The 22,284-nt window shown below is 42.7% G+C and overlaps 1 protein-coding gene across 12 annotated transcripts in view; it reads left to right on the plus strand.

Annotated features, from left to right (window-relative positions):
• ulk1b (serine/threonine-protein kinase ULK1) overlaps positions 1–20,031 on the plus strand; it is a 35,403-nt gene extending 15,372 nt beyond the window's left edge. For 2 of the 12 annotated variants that reach the window (XM_082955396.1, XM_082955400.1), the window contains exons 9-27: positions 952–1,010; positions 1,337–1,419; positions 1,512–1,562; positions 1,753–1,844; positions 2,595–2,757; positions 4,214–4,277; positions 4,400–4,486; positions 5,069–5,203; positions 7,726–7,880; positions 7,990–8,067; positions 8,410–8,660; positions 8,826–9,135; positions 9,810–9,932; positions 10,498–10,682; positions 11,722–11,912; positions 12,137–12,255; positions 12,472–12,629; positions 13,000–13,135; positions 15,742–20,031. In XM_082955396.1, coding sequence (XP_082811522.1) covers positions 952–1,010; positions 1,337–1,419; positions 1,512–1,562; positions 1,753–1,844; positions 2,595–2,757; positions 4,214–4,277; positions 4,400–4,486; positions 5,069–5,203; positions 7,726–7,880; positions 7,990–8,067; positions 8,410–8,660; positions 8,826–9,135; positions 9,810–9,932; positions 10,498–10,682; positions 11,722–11,912; positions 12,137–12,255; positions 12,472–12,629; positions 13,000–13,135; positions 15,742–15,797 — 2,496 coding nt within the window. In that variant the 3' untranslated portion in view covers positions 15,798–20,031. The other 10 variants (XM_082955398.1, XM_045724280.2, XM_082955399.1 and 7 more) reach the window with 8 other exon arrangements.
• Positions 20,032–22,284: the final 2,253 nt, after the last annotated feature.

The following is a 22,284-nucleotide window of genomic DNA, read 5'->3' on the forward strand; positions in this document are numbered from 1 at the left end:
GGAAGGAAATATCAAGGAATTATCATAGGCCTAGTTTTATTATATTGATAATTAGATTCCATGAAGCAAATTGAAAGAAAATTAATTATTACACGCTTGAAATAACTTTTCTTTATTTATATGTGAATGTTTTAAATATATTAATATATTAATAGGCTTATCGATTTCAAGTTATTCGCCCAACCTTGATTTATTTTCTGTATAAAAGGAAGACAACGATTGCAGTTCATTAAACAATATATATTTTAAACAATATTCTGCCCATATGAACAAATGTATTTTAAGACATACGTGAACAAATATATGAAAGCCTTCAGACGGGTTTTAAATGAGTTTACCCACTAATGTATGCTTATGGATTAAATTTGCCAAGTTATTCGCCCAATCCGGTTTTATTTAGGTTATTCTGTTTAAAAGAAAGGCAACGAATGCAGCACATTTTTATTTATTCAGGCTCTATATTCTGCCCATATGAACAAACTGACCACCAGCCAGCCGTCGTTCCCCAGCCATTTGCACACACTCATTGTACCTCAGGCAATTGCACACACGTGCAAACCGTCTTATCTCAACCATACTATTTATCCAGCCTTTCCTAAGGCTCTCAGGTAGGTCAAAACATGACAGTCTAATTTAGGGAAACCATAGAGGTGTCTTGTCTCTGAGAGTCAACTACATACAAGTAACCCAAACTGGCCAGACAGGATTTTTAAAGGTCAACTGACTGTTTCCACTTCAGATCTTTCCACTCTGAAAATAATTTGTGTGCATGCAAACATTCAAGTGATTTGTTCTGTCTCTATAAAAAAAATATTTGTATTGTATTTGCGAAACGTTCTACTGCACTTTTGGAGCTAGTAACATAAGCATTTCACTGCACCTGCTATAACACCTGCAAGTCTGTGTACATGACCATTCAACTTTGATTTGATGTGTGTGTGCTACCCGTAGGCTAGCAGTCCCCAGGACCTCCGGCTATTTTATGAGAAAAACAAGAACCTCAGCCCCAAGTAAGTGTTCACCAACTGTCTGTTTTTAGAGACCGAGGTTTCAGATTTCTTAGATTTCTTCTTTCACAGGAGATTGTTTGTTGAATGTTGTTTCCATTTGAATGTACTAATGTTGTGGTAGATCACATTTCATCATTGCCTGTGTTACAAATTACTTTTGATTATCATACTCTCACACACTGCTTTTAGCATCTTTCACTACCACAATCGTAACTTTAACCATTTGTGGCGAATTGCAAAACATGCCCCTGATCAGTTGTTACAGCAGGAATGAAGTGCAAAGTACCATCACGTGTTCATGGTGACTTGTGTGTTTCCCCTCCCAGTATCCCCAGAGAGACCTCCTGTCCCCTGAGGCATCTGCTGCTGGGTCTTCTGCAGCGCAACCACAAGGACCGCATGGACTTTGGTCAGTGGGGCCACACTCATTATTTAAGAGATGTTTCAAATTGATAGGGTAGCATGTTCCTCACTTTCAATCTATTTCTCTTCTTATTATAGAGGAGTTCTTCTGTCACCCCTTCCTGGAGGCGAGCTCGTCCATGAAGAAAAGTGACTAACACTCCTTATTCATCCATCTACCCATCCCTAACTGAAACATCCAAACCATGCCAATATTGATTTTCACTTATTTTCTTGGTGAATTTTGATGGGTTTGACTTAATTGGCCTATCTATCATATCAAGAGGACAGTCTGATTTATTACTTTGAGAATTGATATTGATATTTTTCTTTCATACAGCAACTCCTGCTGTGACCATGACGTGCTTTCCCAGCTCCGCTTCAGCCAGCTCCTGTAGCAGCTCTTCCACCTCACACCTGGCCTCCCCACCGGTGAGTGTGTGTGCATCAATATATACATGCTTGTGTGCATGCTATACAGTGTATATACCATGTGTTTGTTTAAAGCATCTTGTAAACATCGTGATTCAGAGGTGACCGTAGTAAGTCATCCATGGGGCCTCAGTCTTATCACTGATGATGTGTTCAACTCTGTGTGATAAGGCCCAGCTGTTTGACTTAATGACCCACAGGCAGATTGGACTGTTTTTGCCCAACAGTTGTTAACTGAAACATACTAGGTTAGAGCTACTGTTGATCAAATGAAATTGTATTTGGTCACATACACATAGTTAGCAGATGTTATTGCGAGTGTAGCGAAATGCTTGTGCAATATCTAACAAGTAATCTAACAATTTCCCACCAACTACCCAATACACACAAATCTAAGTAAAGGAATGGAATAAGAATATATAAATATATGGATGAGCAATGACAGAGCGGCATAGGCAAGATACAATAGATGGTATAAAATACAGTATATACTGTCATTGTGTGTTCAGTCTTGGGTTTGCTGGCTGGTATAGGGCTTTTTGTTTAATCTGTAGTGTAATGTGCTGCTGCCTGTGAAATTTGTGATGACGCCCTTGTGATTATAGTCTGTTATCAGTGATACTGTATATGGTGGATGGTTGATTGTTTGAAACATAGACGGTGTTGAGATCTAGTGGGTAGTTCAGGGTCAGTGCTGTGGTCATCCTTCTTGCCTACCTCTATCTTTCTCTCTCCTTTCTCTCTCTGCAGCAGTCCCTGGCTGAGGTCCAGCAGCTCCGTGCTAAGACACTTGCCTCTCCTACCCAGGATTCCCCTGGCTTCCTCCTCAAGGACTCGTCTGGAGGGGGCTGCAGCAGTAAGAACTCCTCCTGTGACACAGACGACTTTGTCATGGTGCCCGCCCACCTTCCCAGTGAGTACACTCTTTAGCAATGTACTCCCATAGAGCTCAATCAGTGATGTATAGAATCCAGAAATTGTGAGTGAAGTTGTTTAGAATCGATCACTTTCTCTCTGAATAAGAAAATAAAGGTTTAAAGCCCGACTAATAAAATGTTACTTTTTAAAAGATATATCTCAATGTATAGATGAAAGATGAATTTGTCATTTGGATCACTTCGAAGTGATACAAATGAAGCTTTTACAAATTATAAGTACAGCAGCATTGTTAAGAAATTGCAGGTCAGATTTATCCAGGTAATTGTGACACATAGAACATGCAGTAGGCCGATCTGTCCCTCTGATTCATCCACGACTACAGCAACACAATCTAGCTATATCCCTCTCAATACAAACAAGGCTCATAAATGAGAGTTGAGTGATACAGAATAAACATGTAATTTAGCTGACAAATGCATGTCGTAAAGGTTATTAATATTGGCTCCTGGCTGTCTGTGTGTCTGTCTGTGACAGCTGATGATTTGCAGATTCGAAACCACTGGTGGGTCTGTTGTTAAAGTTGCTTTGATGTTGCTAGCTTAGCTACTGAATTAATTTTGGGCAATTTTCATTCAGCAGGGGATTGAGAATATTTTCCTAGTGTAGCACTTGCTAGTTTGACCGTATTTCAGACTTCTCAGCACGATCTGTGTCAGCAGCATGCCGGACACTATGGATAATATTCACGAAAGCCAGTTCTGTCTACTGGTAAGTGAAGCAAGCTAGCTAGGAAACAGATAGATCTGACCACACACGCATTGCTTGCTAATGTGCATAGCCTACCGTTGGGTGATTAGCCTACAGCTAAATAAACGTTCATGCACTTGCAAATTTAGCTGGAGTTGCTAGCTGGCTTATTGTTTTCCTCTTGGATGTGGAGTTTATTCTATTGCAACATTTTTGATGGCGAATTTATTAAACCCTATAGTTGCTGAGTGTCAACTTTTCCAGGCAAGTGTTTGCACTGCAAGAGATCAAGCTTATACCAGCGCTACCATTGAATGGCAGTAGGCGGCCTATATTGTTGAACTTGTCTACGTCAATTAGAATTACATTTTACTGCTGCAACGTTCATAGCTGACTCACTTATAAATTGTAATTTTTATACAGTAGAGTAACCTACATGCTTGTTGTAGGCTACAAGCAAACGAGAAAACCAGCTGTCTGGTACTGACTGATGGAAGGGTGGCTGGCCCAGCAGCCACTTGAGAACTCTGATAGAGCGAACTCTGATAGAGCACATTATGACGTCTTGTCTGGGTTTGTTTACATTATGTCTTGCCTGGTTTTGTTTTGTCGCCTCGACAATTTGATATTTCATAATCACAAATGATTTAAATGAGACTTACTAAGTCTGGATTTAAGGATGTAGTAGGTTTCTACTCCAAGGTTTCATCAGTTTGGTTTGATGTGTTGCCATGGTTTCTCAGCAGGTGAGCTCACCTGTGAGGGGCCTACTGGAAAGGTGTTCCACGACAGTCTGATGAACAGCGGGTGAGTTTAGTGGTCAGGGTCGTACCTGGATGCTGATGGGAAATGCACCCAATCCCACTTCTTCACAGTAATATAATATACAATATAATCACAAAACTCTTGTGTTCTCAACTCTTCATTAGCTCTCTGCTAGCCTTTGGTGGCCTGGGCAGTCAGGGCAAGACCCCACCCCACTCCCCCTCCTACAGCTGCTCCCCCAATCCTATCAGGTAAGAGCAAAACACACTCTTACTGGAAAGGAATTCATTCTCAGTGTTCAGACAGATTAAACCATCTAGACATGCTAGTCAGGTCACCCTGGCAGCTGGGTGGTGTATTGTGCACTGAAAGCAAAGAGGAATAATATACCCTTCTATAGTAAGAGGATTCGTGTGTAAGGCTCGATGACCGGCAAGTCGGTTAGGAACAAATTCTTATTTACAATTCACGGCCTACACCAGCCAAACCCTGTGCGCCGTCCTATGGGACTCCCAATCACGGCCGGTTGTGATACAGCCTGGATTCGAACCAGGGTGTCTGTAGTGACGCCTCTAGCACTGAGATGCAGTGCCTTAGACCGCTGCGCCTCTCGGTTGGCCAGTAGGTCAACCAAAGCAAGGGCTCTCACAGCTCTCATTCTCTCTCTCTGTTTCTCTCTCTCTGTTTCTCTCTCTCTCTTTCACTCTCTCTCTTTCTCTCACACACTTTTACATAGATTTTTTCCCCAGTATTTTTGCCGTTTCACTCTGTTAATGCATTTAACAGATGGAATGGTTGAACGTAATCAACTCCCCCTTTCTCTCTTCTTTCAGTCGGCCTAACGAGTTCTCTGGCAGTAACTGTGGTAACTATGGTCAGTCGGTGCCCATTCCAGTTCCCACTCAGGTCCAAAACTACCACCGTATGGAGCAGAACCTCCATTCCCCCAGCCAGGACGGCTCCCCACGGTCAGTGTATGGGCCTTCAGAAAGTATTCGCACCCCTTGACTTTTTCCACATTTTGTTGTATACATTGTGGAATTACGTTTTTAGAATTTTTTTATTAGTATTCAACCTTTTTGTTATGACAAGCCTAAATAAGTTCAGGAGTAAACATTTGCTTAAAACCTCTCTGGGACATCTGGGACGCTAGCGTCCCCCCCACGGTACACACTATCAACAGCCAGTGAAATCGCAGGGTGGCAAATTCAAAACAACAAAAATCTCATAATTCAAATTTCTCAAACATACAAGTATTATACACCATTTTAAAGATAGGATTCTCCTTAATCCAACCACAGTGTCCGATTTCAAAAAGGCTTTACAGCGAAAGCATAAAATTAGATTGTTAGGACAGCGCTGAGACAAGAAAAACCACACAGCCATTTTCCAAGCAAGGAGAGGCGTCACAAAAAACAGAAATACAGCTAAAATTAATCACTAACCTTTGATGATCTTCATTAGATGGCACTCCCAGGACTCAATGTTACAAAATACATGTATGTTTTGCTTGATAAAGTTCATATTTATATCCATAAACCCCATTTTACATTGGCGCGTGATGTTCAGAAAATGTATTCCCACCAGAACTTCCGGTGAATGAGCACATCAATTTACAAAAATACTCATCATAAACGCTGATAAAATTTACAACAGTTATTGAAATAATTATAGATACACTTCTCCTTAATGCAACCGCTGTGTCAGATTTTAAAATAGCTTTACGGCGAAAGCACATTTTTCAGTATTCTGAGTACAGAGCTCAGCCATCAAAGCAAGCTATACAGTTACCCGCCAAGTTCTGGAGTCAACTAAACTCAGAATTAGTATTATAAATCTTCCCTTACCTTTGCTGATCTTCGTCGTCCCACTTCCACAAGAAATGTTCTTTTTGTTCGAAATCTCCATATTTATGTCCAAATACCTCCGTTTTGTTCGCACGTTCAGATCACTAATCCAAAGGCATAACGCAAGAGTGCAAAACCAGAGACGAAAAGTCTAATAATTCCATTACCGTTCGTAGAAACATGTCAAGCGATGTTTACAATCAATCCTTAGGGTCTTTTTAACATAAAACGTCGATAATATTCCAACCGGACAAAAGCGTATTCATTACAGAGGAAAAAGAAGGAGCGGCGTCCCCGCGCAGTAAACAACTCACTGGTCCCAGGCAGTCCACTGATTGACTGAGCTCCTATTCTCTGCCCAGTAACAGTAGATGCATGAAACAAGTTTCTAAAGGCTGTTGACAGCCAATGGAAGCCTTAGGAAGTGCAAAATGACCCCACAGACACTGTAGTTTGAATAGGGATTAGATAGAAAAACTACAAGCCACTTCCTGGTTGGATTTGTTCTCAGGGTTTTGCCTGCCATATGAGTTCTGTTATACTCACAGACATCATTCAAACCGTTTTAGAAACTTCAGAGTGTTTTCTATCCAAATCTACTAATAATATGCATATCCTACCTTCTGGGCCCGAGAAGCAGACAGTTTAATTTGGGCACGCCTTTCATCCGGACGTCAAAATACTGCCCCCTATCCTGGAGAAGTTAATTAACAAGTCACATAATATGTTGCAGGGACTCACTGTGTGCAATAATAGTGTTTAACATGATTTTTGAATGACTACCATATCTCTGTTCCCCACACATACAATAATCTGTAAGGTCCCTCAGTCTAGCAGTGTATTTAAAACACTGATTCAACCACAAAGACCAGGGAGGTTTTCCAATGCCTCGCAAAAAAGGACACCTATTGGTAGATGGGTAAAAAAAATTGATCCTGTTTGCAATAAGGCACTAAAGTAAAACTGCATGTTCTGAATAACAAACAAATTGTTATGTTTCGGGCAAATGCAACACATCACTGAGTATCACGAATCATATAATCAAGCATGGTGATGGCTGCATCATGTTATGGGTATGCTTGTCATCGGCAAGGACTAGTTGTTTTGGATAACAATAAACGGAATAGAGCTAAGAACAGTCAAAATCCTAGAGGAAAACCTGGTTCAGTCTGCTTTCCAACACACACTGGGAGACAAATTAACCTTTGCTTATCAAGAACCTTTGCTTACCAAGAAGACATTGGCCTAGTTACAAATTTGACTTAAATCGGCTTGACAATCTATGGCAAGACACAAAAATGGCTTGAAGAATTTTAAAAAAGAATAATGTGCAAATATTGTACAATCCAGGTGTGCAAAGTTCTTAGAGGCTTACCCAGAAAGACTCACAGCTGTAATCACTGCCAAAGGTGATTCTAACGTTATCTAATCAATTTGGAATTCATGCTGTAACAACAAAATGTGGAATAAGTCATGGGGTATGAATAGTTTCTGAAAGCACTGCAGATATACATGCATTATTTACACACACGCTTATATAAACCTATAGTCTCCTCTGTGGAACAGTAGTATAATTTCTGGCTTGGCGGTAATAGGGAATATTGTCTTATTTTGTGACTTCTCTGTTTCTCTCCCCACCACAGGTTGTCCACCCCAGTGCGCCGCTGTAGCAGCAATAGTTCACTGGGATTCGGAAGGACTGGCCCATCTCCGCCATACCCAGGAGGCCACGGGGCCTTGGCTGGCCTCCGCAGGCTGTCTGTAGGAGGGGCCAGACCCTTCCAGCTTTCACCTCAAGGTCTGCTAGAGTGCACTGATGTTTCAGAAAATGTCTCTCTTCTTTCTCTCCTCTTATTCTTCTTCTTTCTTTCCCCCCCCCCCTCTCTCATCTCCCTCTGTGTCTGAAGTGGGTACCATCCCTGAGCTGCCAGGGCAGGCGCACCCGCTGGGCACAGACACAGGTAGCGGAGGGTCGCAGGGCGGAGGTGAGAACCCGGAGTTCCCCTCCCTCTTTCCCTGTTCGTCCCCATAACTTCTGTGTTTTGTTAGTGGTGGATGTCATGGTTAAACTGGTCAGGGGCACTGGAGACTCTTGCTTTGTGGTATCCCAAGGTTATCCCTTTCCTGTTGGCTTGATCATTGCGGTTTAAAACTGACTTAAAGGAACCTTTTGATGTTTTACTTCCATGTGTCTTTCCCTCACCTTGTCGGTGTATATAGTTAGTCCCTCATCTAATATAATGTAAATTGACATTTCATTATTCACATTGTGTTGGAGTGTTGCACTGTTATTCCTCCTCTAACCTCTAACCCCTGTCCCTCTCCAGCTCTCCAGTTCCTCGACACGCGGTCTCCCCCTCAGCAGCAAGGCCTGGTCACCCGGCTTCACAGCGCCCCATGTCTCCTCGAGGCTGCTAGCAGAGGCGGCCGGCAAAAGATCAGGAAGCAGCACTCGGACCCAGTGGTGGCCAATCACCAGGCAGGCATGGTGACTATGCGGCCCCTGCACTCTTCCCCCAGGCTGAGTGAACTCATGCAGCGCAGCCCCCTCCCCACCATTCTAGGATCTCCCTCTAGAGTGAGTTCATGTTTTGGACACCGCATCAAGTATAAGACCTATGCTTGTGTTTGCAGGAAACTGAGGTATCCAGCAAATGGCTTTAATCAGTCAATCCCACTGTCCATAGTCTTTATTCTCTACTTTGGCTGTGTCTTGCCTCTGACACTGACATCCTGTCTACAGGCCATCCCACCCTTTGAGTTTCCCAAACCTCCCAGCTCCCCCAACCTGGTGACCTTCCTGGCCCAGCAGGGCCTGGTTCTGGCCCCGCCTGGCAGCAGGACTGCCTCAGACCACAGGGACCCAGGACAGCCGCCCACTGGCCAGCTTGGTCAATACAGCCACAGGACCGCAGAGGACAAGAGCTTTGGCAGGTCTCAGAGTGCAGGTCGTCTGTCTGACATGTTGCTGATGGCTGCGTTTGGAGGGCCGCTGGGGGAGCGGGACAGCAGTGAGAACCTCGGCTCTAACAGAGGAGCCATAGACATCACAGGTGGGCTTAGTAGACCTGTTTACCAAGTTTTACGCTTCAGTAGATGACTACCTGAATGACTAAAGAGAGAGCTGCTATGTTCACCAACTAAGCTTGACTAGATATATATATCAGTGGAGATCCTTGTTTAAAATTAAGCAACTTCGTTGGTTCACTCTTTGTATGAATGTTCAGCAAGACAAAACAGATTTCCTCACTTAAACCTTTGAAAAAGGGACAAGGATCCCATTTTTTTCTAGATTAGATAAGGTGGAATATCATGCTAGTCAGTTTGATCAAGATAGAGGCTTTCAGTGTGGCGTTCAGCTTTGGTCTGTAACGGTAGCACATTTTGCGTGCAAAACCACACAAAGAGCCAATCATTTTTCAAGATTGCCTGTCTAAGTGGGTCAGTGAAAGTTGATTCTGATAAGATGGAAGTTTCCATAGTGGAATATTATGTTTCAACATACTAAAACATGAACTGTTTTTAACCCCTACTGTTGGAGGACATCAGGTTTTATTTCTACTGCTCTGCTAATAATATGGGCAAACTGGATGTTAAAAGCATGCATCTAACTACCAGCGTAAATCACTACTTGCTCCACTGCACGTAGCTAGGTCATGAGTTACCACGGTTCATACTCTCTGGCCTATGTGTTTCTGATGATTAGTGCTGTGTTTCTGTCCGCCAGCACCCTCTGGTGGTGGTGCCGTGGCTGCAGGCTCAGCCAGCCCAGCCCAGGTGGTGTTCACTCTGGGCTCCCCGCCCAACAGCAGCACCCTACCACAGACCTCCAGGACCAGGCAGTACTCAGGTAAATTCTCAGCAGCCTGGTGATGTCATCCTTTACTCAGCACAGCACCACTGTAATGTGGTATCAACATAATTTTTTAACAATGATGAAAAACAGCAGTGGAGTATACAATGGCACAGTTTGGTAAAGGTTACAAATGGTACAATTTGGATATGGCAGTATGAAACTAAAATAAGGTTGTTTTAGACCATAAGAACCCCTTTCCCTCCTCCCACAATCCCAGGTCCCCATACACCTGACCCTCCCATCCCCCCTCCCCAGCTCCCACCTGCCGGGAAGATAGTGAGACCTCTCCTAGCTGTCCCACCACAAAATTAGAATGCCATCTCAGTGGCAACAATGTACACAATACATTTCCCTATGTTGGCCATGAACTAGTGCCTGTTACCCAGTGCCTGTTACCCAGTGCCTGTTACCCAGTGCCTGTTACCCAGTGCCTGTTACCCAGTGCCTGTTACCCAGTGCCTGTTACCCAGTGCCTGTTACCCAGTGCCTGTTACCCAGTGCCTGTTACTCAGTGCCTGTTCTGAGCTTCTTGCCATGCTCTAACCTCTACTTTCTATAGCAGGCTCCTCCAGCTCTATCAGCCCAGTGGGGTCCTTTACCAGCCGATATCAGACAGGCACCTATCTGGAGGGCTTCGAGGGTCCCTCCAGTCCACGCTACAGCTTCACGGACCCAATCACGGCCAACATGGGGGGACCGGTCACCTTCCTGGCCCCTGAGCTGCCAGAGGAGACACTGATGGCGGTGAGAGGATGAGAGTGGGCATGGGGTGGGATGTGGGGTTGTTGCTGTCTGTCACTCAGTCTCTGCATGTTTCTTTCTGTCACTCTCTCTGTCTCTGCATGTTTCTTTCTCTCATTTCATCTCTGTGTCTGTATTAAGGAATGCTCGTTAGAGGGTGACACGGGAACAGGACTCCCGTGGGTCTTGCAGGTCCAGTGGTATTCCAGCAGGAATGGGAGTGAAGTTCTAGAGTCAAGTTTGGGACAGGACAGAATCGACAGTCCACAATAACGGGCAGTAGTTCTAAACAGAGTTTGTTTGGGGGGTTAATATGTAATGTGTGGATCATTTCAGAAGGAGACTGTGTGTAGGCCTAGTAGTTTACTTAATAGAAATCTATAAAAAAATGTATGGTCATTTTGCCCCACCCCCTCCTGTCGGCTCACTCTCGCTCCAGTTGTAGCCAGTCACTACTTTACCTCAAATGCACGCAGAGACTTACACAATTCCACATGTCCATATCCATGAGTTCATCCAACTGTGGGTAAGTACAAGGGCTGTCTTTAGAAAAGTTTGGTCATACGCACATCCTTAAAAACATAGTTGCAGGGCTAATAAAGAATACTAGTATAGAACATGAAGGCCCACACACTGTTAAAGCTCCCAATTCACTGCTTTCTTGACAATGTTTTCATTCGAAACAGATTCTCGTCAGGTCAAATAAAGTGCAAGAGCTGGCTTCGTTGCCAAAATCTCATGTGGTTATTATCACCTGTGTGCAGCCTAGGCAACTGTCTCGTGAGCGTGGAGCAGCAGCCAAACGCAGCAGTTGCTATGGCTACTCAAATGCAGAGCGGCTCTATCGCATTAGTGGAAACCAAGACTGTTCTCAGGGCATATTTGCCGGTTTTGAATTGCAGAAATGACTTTTCGTAGCAGGTTAGGAGAATTAACGTGACATGTTATGGTATAATTAGGTTTGTAATAGCGAACTTTGTAGTGGTCAATGTGAGTGACCTTGTCTCTCTCCATCTCTCTCCCTCTGACTGTCTGAGAGCAGCAGGAGCACACAGAGATCCTGAGGAGCCTTCGCTTCACCCTGGACTTTGCCTGCTGTCTGATGGAGGTTGCGGGAGTCAGGGGGACCGGGGCTGGGGCTGTGGCGGAGCAAGGGGACACCTCCCCACCCTCCCTCCTGCAGCAGCAGAGCCTGGTGGCAGACCAGATCAGCTCCCTCAGCCGGGAGTGGAGGTGAGAGCCACCAGCCAATAAAGCTCAACCAGTTCTACCAATATTACTGAAATGACTTTGTCCAGTATTTCCTTTTTATGGAAGAGGAGCTCTTTACAAATGGATGATAAAAGCAAGTCAGACTTGTTTACTGCTCACTTTGACATTCAGGGACACTTTGCGATGAGTGCAGCACTAGCTAAAAAACTTGCCATGAGTCTGATCTGTGTGTGTTTGTGTCTCAGCTATGCGGAGCAGCTGGTGTTGTACATGAAGACTGCAGAGCTCCTGTCGTCTGCCTTACACACAGCCATGGAGCGCATCAAACAGGGCAAACTGTACCCCTCTGCTACTGTCAAACAAGGTAAGACCCAACAACCTTAGAACATGGCTGATTGGAGAAGCCAACATTTAAAGCCAACATTTACAGGAGGATATAACATTAAACCTAAGTAGTAGTTGATATATCAGTAAATTTTCTTGAGCCCAACCCTACTTGGAGTAGGTAGGCTCTCTGTCTGTATTTCCAACGTGAACACTGTTCCTCTCTTAACCCTCTCCTCTGTGACTGTGTGTTTAGTGGTGAAGAGACTAAACGAGCTTTTCAAGTCCAGCGTGTCATCCTGCCTCTCCCTCAACGCCCGGCTGGAGCGCTTCTTCTCCAGGAAGCACCGTCTCATGGACCACATTAACACCATCACCGCCGAGAGGCTGCTGTTCAGCCACACCGTTCAGATGGTGAGGGAGATACTGTGTTCAGCTCAACACCGTTCAGATGGTGAGGGAGACACTGTGTTCAGCTCAACACCGTTTCTGTCATCTCAGCATCTGATCTCTTCTTCACCCTCTCTACTAGGCTTGTGGTTGACTCGTTTCACCATTTATACAGCTACATGTTTTCATCAGCCACGTGCATATAGTGTGTAGCTGTCATAAAGTGATATTTGAGATAAGCTGATAATAAGGAGTATGATTGAGGTCATGGCTATTCACCCATGCTCCCAAATAGAATCCCTTGTCTTCAAACCCATTTGCAAACCTTTATCGTGGCAGTATTCCTCTCTCCTCTCTGACTTTGCCCACTAACTCCCCCTCTGTCTCTCCCCAGGTGCAGGCTGCTGCTCTGGATGAGATGTTCCACCAGGGAGAGGCGTCGGTGCAGCGCTACCACAAGGCCCTGCTGCTGATGGAGGGCCTCTCCCTGCTCCTCACCGAGCACGACGACATCCTCAGCGTTACCAAATGCAAGTCACCTCTCATCTCTCACCACAACCCCTTACCTAGAACTGGGGTAGCAAAATACTCTTAGCAAAAATGTGTATCTTTAATTTACAATCTGTCAGCTAAGGTATAGGGAAGGTCTTTGGTATATATTAAATAAAGAAGCGGCCCAAGGCAGCTGCCCTGCGGTATTCCACAGTTTAACACATGAGGGGAAGAAAATGAACATTTTTTTTTACATTTTAGTCATTTTAGCAGACGCTCTTATCCAGAGCGACTTACAGTAGTGCATGCATACATTTTATACATTTTTTTTTTTATTCTCTGCACTGGCCCCCTGTGGGAACCATTGATATAGGTGGACTGTTTCCTGTCAGTTAGATATGACTGTACCCAATTCAATGCTACCTCCTTAAAACCATAATGCATTCAAAAAATATATATATTATTTTTTTACCCCCTTTTTCTCCCCAATTTCATGGTATCCAATTGTTAGTAGTTACTGTCTTGTCTCATCGCTACAACTCCCGCATGGACTCGGGAGAGGCGAAGGTCGTGAGCCATGCATCCTCCGAAACACAACCCAACCAAGCCGCACTGCTTCTTAACACAGCGCGCATCCAACCCGGAAGCCAGCCGCACCAATGTGTCGGAGGAAACACCGTACACCTAGCGACCTGGTCAGCGTGCACTGCGCCCGGCCCGCCACAGGAGTCGCTACTGCGCGATGAGACAAGGATATCCCTGCCGGCCAAACCCTCCCTAACCCGGACGACGCTAGGCCAATTGTGCGCCGCCCCATGGGCCTCCCGGTCGCGGTCAGCTGTGACAGAGCCTGGGCTCGAACCCAGAGTCTCTGGTGGCACAGCTAACACTGCGATGCAGTGCCTTAGACCACTTCGCCACCAGGGAGGCATAATGCATTAATTTTGTCAAAATGATTTCATGATCCACTAAATGAAATGCTGCACTGAAATCTAAAAATAGTACACCCACAAACTTGCCGTTATCCATAGCATTGAGCCACTGGTCAGTCATGTCAACCAATGCAGTGGTAGTGGAATGGTTTTTGCCATAAGCATGCTGATTGGCTGTAATCAGATCATTATTTTCCATGTACTCCCATATTTGTCTACTCACAATACCCTCCAATATCTTACTGAGTGTAGGGAGTAGACTAATTGGTCGACTATTGGCAGGAGTAATGGGTTCTTTGCAGTCTTTCGGAATAGGACACAGTTTCGCATGCTTCCATAAATTTGCAAAAATCCCCTTTTCCAGTGACCAATTAAATATGTATCTCAGTGGAACTGCAATCTGGGGAGCAGCACAGCTAAGCAAAAAATTGTCCATAAGACCATAACCTGTAGATTTCCCATCAGGTAATGACTTCAATAGGTTTAACACCTCCTCCACTGACACCATTTGCAGACTAAAAGAGCAGATCTTGTTGCTCATAATATGATCATCAATCCATTGGACAATAGCTTGTTTGGAAGAATGTATGTTTACATTGTTGCTCAGTAAATTAATTTTCTTAGTAAAAAAATCTGCAAAATGATTGCCAATATTAACTGGTTTTGTTATTATTCTCCCGTCAAACTCCACACTAGATGGGCATGATGAGATAGATGTACCAAGTAAACCCTTAACTGTGTTCCGTACCTTTTTTAGAACAATCAATAAAAGCATTGTTGTAAAATAACTTTTTTTTCCTTTCGATTCAATTTAACTGCATAATTATGCAATGTTCTATAATTCTGTTCATCAATTCATCAATAAGTCTTTTGCTATATTTCTTTGAGAAAAAGCCTCACCCAGTTTATCATCAATCCATGGAGATGGACGAGCACCAACTGTACTTCTTCTTATACGGGCCAGTAAAAAAAAAAAAAAACAATGTATGAAATGTATGCATTCACTACTGTAAGTCGGTCTGGATAAGAGCGTCTGCTAAATGACTAAAATGTAAATGTAAATGATGGTCCATTACCTCAATCAGCAAATCAATAAAACATTCTGTAGCGTGATTTAAATCATCCTCTAGATAAATCAGCTCCCAGGTGGGAGGGGGTTGAGGGTAGCTGAAGGATGGGACTAAAACAAACAAACAAAAGAGAACAAATCTAATAAGACCGTATACCATGGGTATGACAAAACATTTATTTTTACTGCTCTAATTACGTTGGTAACCAGTTTATAATACCAATAAGGCACCTCGGTGGGGTTTGTGATATATGGCCAATATACCACGGCTAAGGGCTGTGTCCAGGCACTCCGCGCTTCGTCGTGCATAAGAAGAGCCCTTAGCCGTGGTATATTGGCCATATACCACACCTCGTGCCTTATTGCTTAAATATACTGTGTCTGTAAAATGTACGTATAGCTGGAAGTAGAAGCCTAAGTATTGTTGTCCATTAGTTTTCTCCAGTCGGGAGGGGTGATAGGGTTAGGGGAAAATAATAAAGGAACATATATCTTCATAGAACACCATTTTATTTCCATGGCTACAGGAATGCAATTTCACACTAAATACTGTTGTTTACTTAGCTCAGTGACTTGTCCCTTTGACCATATCCATTGATTACTACTACTTCTAAACCCCCATCTCCCCGTTCTCTCTCTGCAGGTAAGGAGTGCATCGAGCGTCGCCTCACAGCACTACAGTCAGGGCTCTGCGTCTGAGGACTCTGCTCAGCACCCATGGATGCTGCTAAACTATGATGTCAGTCATTCTGGACAGACACCACCATGCCCATTCAACCTGACCCCCTCCCTACCAACTCAATATCCTCCCTCCACCCGCTAGTTTCCATGGAGATGCCAGCCAGTGGGGTGTGTGTGTGTGTTATGAAGGGCCTGGACTGAGTATGCTTGGGACTGGTGACGCTGGTCTCTCATACTCACAGTGGAGCCTGTGACTGCCTGGTTGATGTTGGAGATGAAGGGCTTGTGAGAAGGCCACTACACACTCCTCCGTGTGTCAGACAGGACCCCACTACACAGACTGAGTGTGTTAACTATTCATTTCTGTGCAGTGTCCCATACACACAGCCTCTTACCGTCAGTAACGCTGCCCTGAGCAATCACAGCCACGCAGTCTGCCGGAGGATTCTACTGCAGTCACAGACACGCTCCATTTGATCCTGTCAATAATTCAGCGCTAAGCAATCACAACTAGACCCTCACTCCTCTTAAGACATGAGGTATCACTCTATAAGAAGCCACTCTGTGTAAAAATGTTCATCTCAACCCCTATGCGGGGCATTGAGAATAGTTGTGCTATTTTTAGTTTGGCTTGTAATGGTGATGTGTGGACAATAGTATAGCGTGATATTACAGTGAGTGGGCTTAACTTGTCAACCATCTGTTTGCCTCTTTTTGGTTTCTTTGATGGTTTACATTTGATTTAGATTTTTTTGTCATTTTCAAGGAAACCAGAAGAGTTTAAGAGCGTTAACACAATTGTATGGCCTGTCACAGCCCACAGGCCTGTGTGTGGAGAAAAAAATGTGTTGTTATTGACCCAGCTTAATGTACATTCCTTTGATAGAACCATATAAAGGTGCTGTTACATAAGTATTGTACTTTATTCATCCCTGTCTGTGACAATTTGTTGACGCTAAGTTTGCCGTATTAAGAATGACAATGTTGCCCTTTTGGACCCAGCAGAAACATTATTTTGACCATAAACAGGAGAATGTAGAGAGGATTGCTGTATGTGCCACTTCTGGGCCTTGACAGGAAATGGACCTCACTGAGCATTTCCTTTTGACCAAAGTGTTTGATATGGCTGCCATGGTGGAAGAACAGCTGGAACTGCATAAACCCATTGAGCTTTTTAGTCTGAGTGCTTGAGATGGATCATTTTATTAATATTTCCTGAAGTTTGTAGCAAATATTGTTATTTTAACCAGTGAAGGCCAGGAATAGCACTTTGTAGACCAATCAGACAAATGGATATTGCCCAAATTGAAAAATAAACCAATTTGCACTGATCTGACCAAACACGTGAGATTTAGTTGAGCTTTATTTATTGCATATTTTCCCATTCAAACTTCTTATCGGAGTACAGCAATCACAATCAGTTTGTAAGACATGTTGGCAGTAGAGTAGCAGCCCCTGTGATGACTACACCAGGGATTGATTACTGGTGTTTGGTGTTATAGCACTGTGTTGAGGTTTATCAGTACTGTACAGAAGGAAGAGTGAAGGTGACTTATAAGATGTACATGAAACATTATATGTTGAGTTTTTCATGTACATATTGGGAGAGATTTCAGTTTATATAGAGTAATTTCTATGGGTTTTATTGTAGTTTTAGGCGGTTTTGTTAGGTTTATTCATAGTCAGATGTCTAAGTGTGATGGGTGTCTGAATCTTGACAGGGAAATGTCATAAGCTATTACATTTTGAAAGGTGCCTTTGAGAAGAAGACCCCCCCCCCCCCCCCCTAAAAAAATCCGCTACATTTGTACACTGAAAAAATATTTGTTGTTTTGAGTGTGTTTGTTTCCTTTCACAGTAGCCAAAATGAGGACTGATGCTTGGAGTTTATCGAATTGTAGTGTATCGGTTGTTGAATTTATATTTGCTGGAAAGAGTTTTGCTTGAGGTGGGTGGATGTTTCCCTAACCACAACTCTAGGACCACATCATTGTAATCCCAGCAATAACAATTTGGGGATAGATAAAATATCTGACAATATATCTGACAGTGCAATGGACCAGTGGTTAGAAGCAACTTCTACCCACTCCAAAAAGCTTGCGTGTTTCGTGTATGCATTTGTGTGAAACAGTGTTTGTGAAAGAGTGAATGGCTTTTATATTTCCTCACTACAGGGAACTAACAGAAACGAGAGCAGTCCTGCAGCTCTGTTGCATATCGAGCTATGGATCCTACCTGATCGCCTTGTTCGTCATGGGTAGAGCAGTATGAGGAAGGGAGCATTTTCCCCTGTGAAGATTCTGTCTGAATATTTTGGTTTCCCCATATATGCTTTCTTGCCTTTTCCTTTCACCAGTCAGTAAAAATTGTATTTTTGTTCTTACTTTGACATGTTTAATTTGCATACAGCGTATGTCAATGCATTAATGTCTAGTTTATATTATACACATTCCAGATTATTATGTCATGTCTAGTGACCCATATGCTTCTTGTCACCCAGTGTGATTCCTACTGATCAGCTAGTATAAAGTGGGAAATGTTCAACGAGTGGCTGGTAGCAAGGCAATGGTAGACCTTTAAGCTTTTTATGCATGTGTCACTTTTTTGTTTTGTTTCTTACGATTAGTAGCCTAAAGCCACATAAATGTCAAATAAATCACTCTGTAGAAGAATTACAACTTAGAAGGTGGTTAATTGAAAAAGCCCATGAAGTAAAAGCTTGATCTGCACGCCAATGCTTAGGTGACACTAAAAATACACACCCACTTTCATAAGGGATATCGCTGAAAAAACAAGGTTTTGCCATACAACTTGAGAGGTTTGCAGTTTTGCTTTATAAATGCAGTATACCTGCAAGTTTGTTCCACACTGCTAATTTACCTTACTATCTCAGACTCTGCATCACTTGTAAATAAGGATTATAAAGTAAGTTATTGCTCTGAATGTGTTTCTATTACAAAGCATGGACAGAATTTCCCCCCCCCCCCCCACACACACACACACACACACACACACACATCTTTCCAAAGAATAGTATTACAACAAATACTACATTTCCCTACAGTAAATTCTAGATTTTAGTCAGAGTTACAGTGAGCTCCAAAAGTATTGGGGCAGTGACACTTATTTTTTCTTTTTTTTACTCTGATCTCCAGCTCTTTGGATTTGAAATTATACAATGACTACAAGGTTAAAGTGCAGACTGTCAGCTTTAATTTGAGGGCATTTTCATCTATATCGTGTGAATGAACCGTTTAGAAATTACAGCACTTTTTGTACATAGTCCCCCCCAAAAATTTTGGGACAAAATTCACAGGAGGCTGCTGAGGGGAGAACGACTCATATTAATAGCCGAAACAGAGCAAATGGAATGGCATCAAACACCTGAAAACCATGTGTTTAATGTATTTGATACCAGTCCACTAATTCCGCTCCAGCACATTCTCCCCAATTAAGGTGCCACTTATACGTATATTAAAGTAGTTCAATGTTTTGTTATATGGGCCCATATTCCTAGCACACCGGGATTACGTCAAGTGTGTGTGAGTCTACAAACTAGTTGGATGCATTTGTTGTTTGTTTTGGTTGTTTCAGATTATTTTGTGCCCGATAGAAATGGTAAATAATGTATTGTCATTTTGGAGTCACTTTTATTGTAAATAAGAATAGAATATGTTCTGAAGACTTCTACATTCATGTGGATGCTACTATGATTATGGATACTCCTGAATAATGATGAGTGGGAAAGTTAGATGCACAAATATCAAATAAAAGTGACTCAAATTACACAATACATAATTTACCATTAATTTCTATTGGGCACAAAATAATCAAACAACAAATGCACAAGTTTGTAGAGTCACAAGCTTGATGGAATCATTGCGTTCTAGGAATATGGGACCAAATACTACACTTTTGACTACTTTAATACACAAGTCCATTTGTCCCAATACTTTTGGTCCCCTAAACTGGGGAGACAGTGTACAAAAAGTGCTGTAATTACTAAACAGTTAATACCATCAAATGGAAGCTGTCAGTCTGCACTTTAACCTCAGTCATTGTATCATTTCAAATCCAAAGTTCTGGAGTACAGAGCCAAAACAACAAATCTCACTGTACTTTTGGAGCTCACTGTATATCTCTGACTGTTGTACATTTAAGCCTGTAAAAGATAAAGAACTATACACATTTAAATGTCTGTGTGATGTATCATTTTTTTGGTTTAAAATAATAAAATTGTGCAAGAAATGAAGTTGTTTTACTAGTGCATGTGGTTAATTTGATTGTGTTTTATATTCTAAGAAGTTGAAGTTCCAATGTTATACTTCTGGAGGTGTGCAACAAACTCTGAAATGTAATTGAAAGGATGTTAGTCTAGCTACTTCTATACTTACAACATTATTGTATACTGAATAAAAATAGAAACAACAATTTCAAAGATTTTACTCACTTACAGTTCATATAAGGAAATCAGTCAATTGAAATAAATTCATTAGACACTAATCTATGGATTTCACATGACTGGAAATACAGATATGGAACAGTTGGTCACAAGAACCTTAAAAAAAAGGTAGCTGTGTGGATCAGAAAAACAGTCAGTATTTGGTGTGACCAGAATTTGCCTCATGCAGCACAATCTCCTTTGCATAGAGTTGATCAGGCTGTTGATTATGGCCTGTAGAATGTATTCCCACTCTTCAATGGCTGTGTGAAGTTCCTGGATATTGGCTGGAACTTGAACAACGCTGTCGATCCAGAGCATCCCCACAATTTCATCAACTGTCCAGGTGGCTGGTCTCAGACCATCCCGCAGGTGAAGAAGCCAGAAGTGGAGGTCCTGGGCTGGCGTGGTTACATGTGGTTGGCAGTTGTGAGGCCAGTTGGACGTACTTCCAAATTATCTAAAATTAAGTTGGAGGTGGCCTACGGTAGAGAAATGAACATTAAATTCTCTGGCAACAGCTCTGGTGGACATTCCTGCAGTCAGCATGCCTATGGCATGCTCCTTCAAAACTTGAGACATCTGTGGCATTGTGTTGTGTGACAAAACCACATTTTAGAGTGGCCTTTTATTGTCCCTAGCACAAGGTGCACCTGTGTAATGACCATGCTGTTTAGTCAGTTTCTTGACATGCCACAACTGTCAGGTGGATGGATTATCTTGGCAAAGGAGAAATGCTCACTGACAGGGATGTAAACAAATTTGTGCACAAAATTTGAGAGAAATAAGCTTTTGGTGTGTGTGGAACATTTCTGGGATCTTCTATTTCAGCTCATGAAACATGGGGCCAACACTTTACGTTGCATTTATATTTTTGGTTCAGAATAATTGTATCCATTGGCATGTTATAATTTCAAGATATGAAGAAACATTGTGTAGCGTTCTTTCAGCTGTTTAAAAGTAGTGTAACGACCCTGGGTTTATAACCGCGGATATCGACTCTGCCGCTCGAGAATGTTTTTGCGGCACAGTCGATAGTGCGCCGGACTTCGGGCTAGAAGGTCGAGGGTTCGAGACCTGCTCCCTGCCTGTTTCATTACATTGTAACGACCCTGGGTTTATAGTATTTTTGCAGTAGTGGAAGAAGTTTAAAATGATTTATCTTGCTACATCCATTTTAGGACTTCTACATTAATTATAAGTAACCATTCATTGATCCTGGAAGAATATAATTTATGTCTCGTGAGCTTAGATCAACTGTTGTACCCCATCAGAACCCAACATATAAGCTTGTTTTACTCCAATGTTTGTAAACAAAGTAAATGCAAACAAACACTATATGGCCTCAAACCCTGGTTAAAACTATAATGTTGATATCATCGGTTGTCAGTTTTGCAACCATAGATTTGTATTTGAGTGGTTTACACATCCCTCAGTATTTCTACCTAAATGGAGGGACGGGGACAAAACTCTTGGCGTTTCAGAGTAGGGCACTGGTTAAAGGTGTTATCTTTTGTTTCACGTTGGACATAGAGGCTATGTGGTTTGGGGATAGCATTCCAGGAGTGGTAGATGCACGTCGCTTAAATCGAATGATAGACGGAAAGAAGGAACTAAGCCTATCGGTTTTACTGTCATTTGATGAAGTGGTTCTCCCGATTTATGTAAAAGTTGGGTATGTGAAATATGCTGTGAGACCCTATGTACAGAAATTGCTGCAGTGGTACAAATGTAAAACATTGGACACGTGGAAAGTGTTTGTCGAAAGAATAAGTATGTAGTAGTTGAAGAGTCAGATTAAGCATGTTTCTGTAGTTGTGATGGGAATCACGTTCCCAAGTCCCCAGAGTGCCCTGTAAGGATGAAGGTCGCAGTAGCTAGGATCAGGACTATCAAGCAGGTTTTCTATGTAGAGACAGTGAAAATTGCTGATGGAGTGAGTAGAGTAGAGATGGTAGTGGATGTCCCACATCTGCAGTGAATGCCATGCAGGAGAAGGATCCCGACACACGAACAGTGAAGATGGTGGACTTAGTTGCGTTTATAGTGCAAGTGATAAATTGC

This window comes from Salmo salar, chromosome 01, assembly GCF_965601325.2.
Source record: "Salmo salar chromosome 01, fSalSal1, whole genome shotgun sequence".
Classification (NCBI taxonomy): Eukaryota; Metazoa; Chordata; class Actinopteri; order Salmoniformes; family Salmonidae; genus Salmo; species Salmo salar.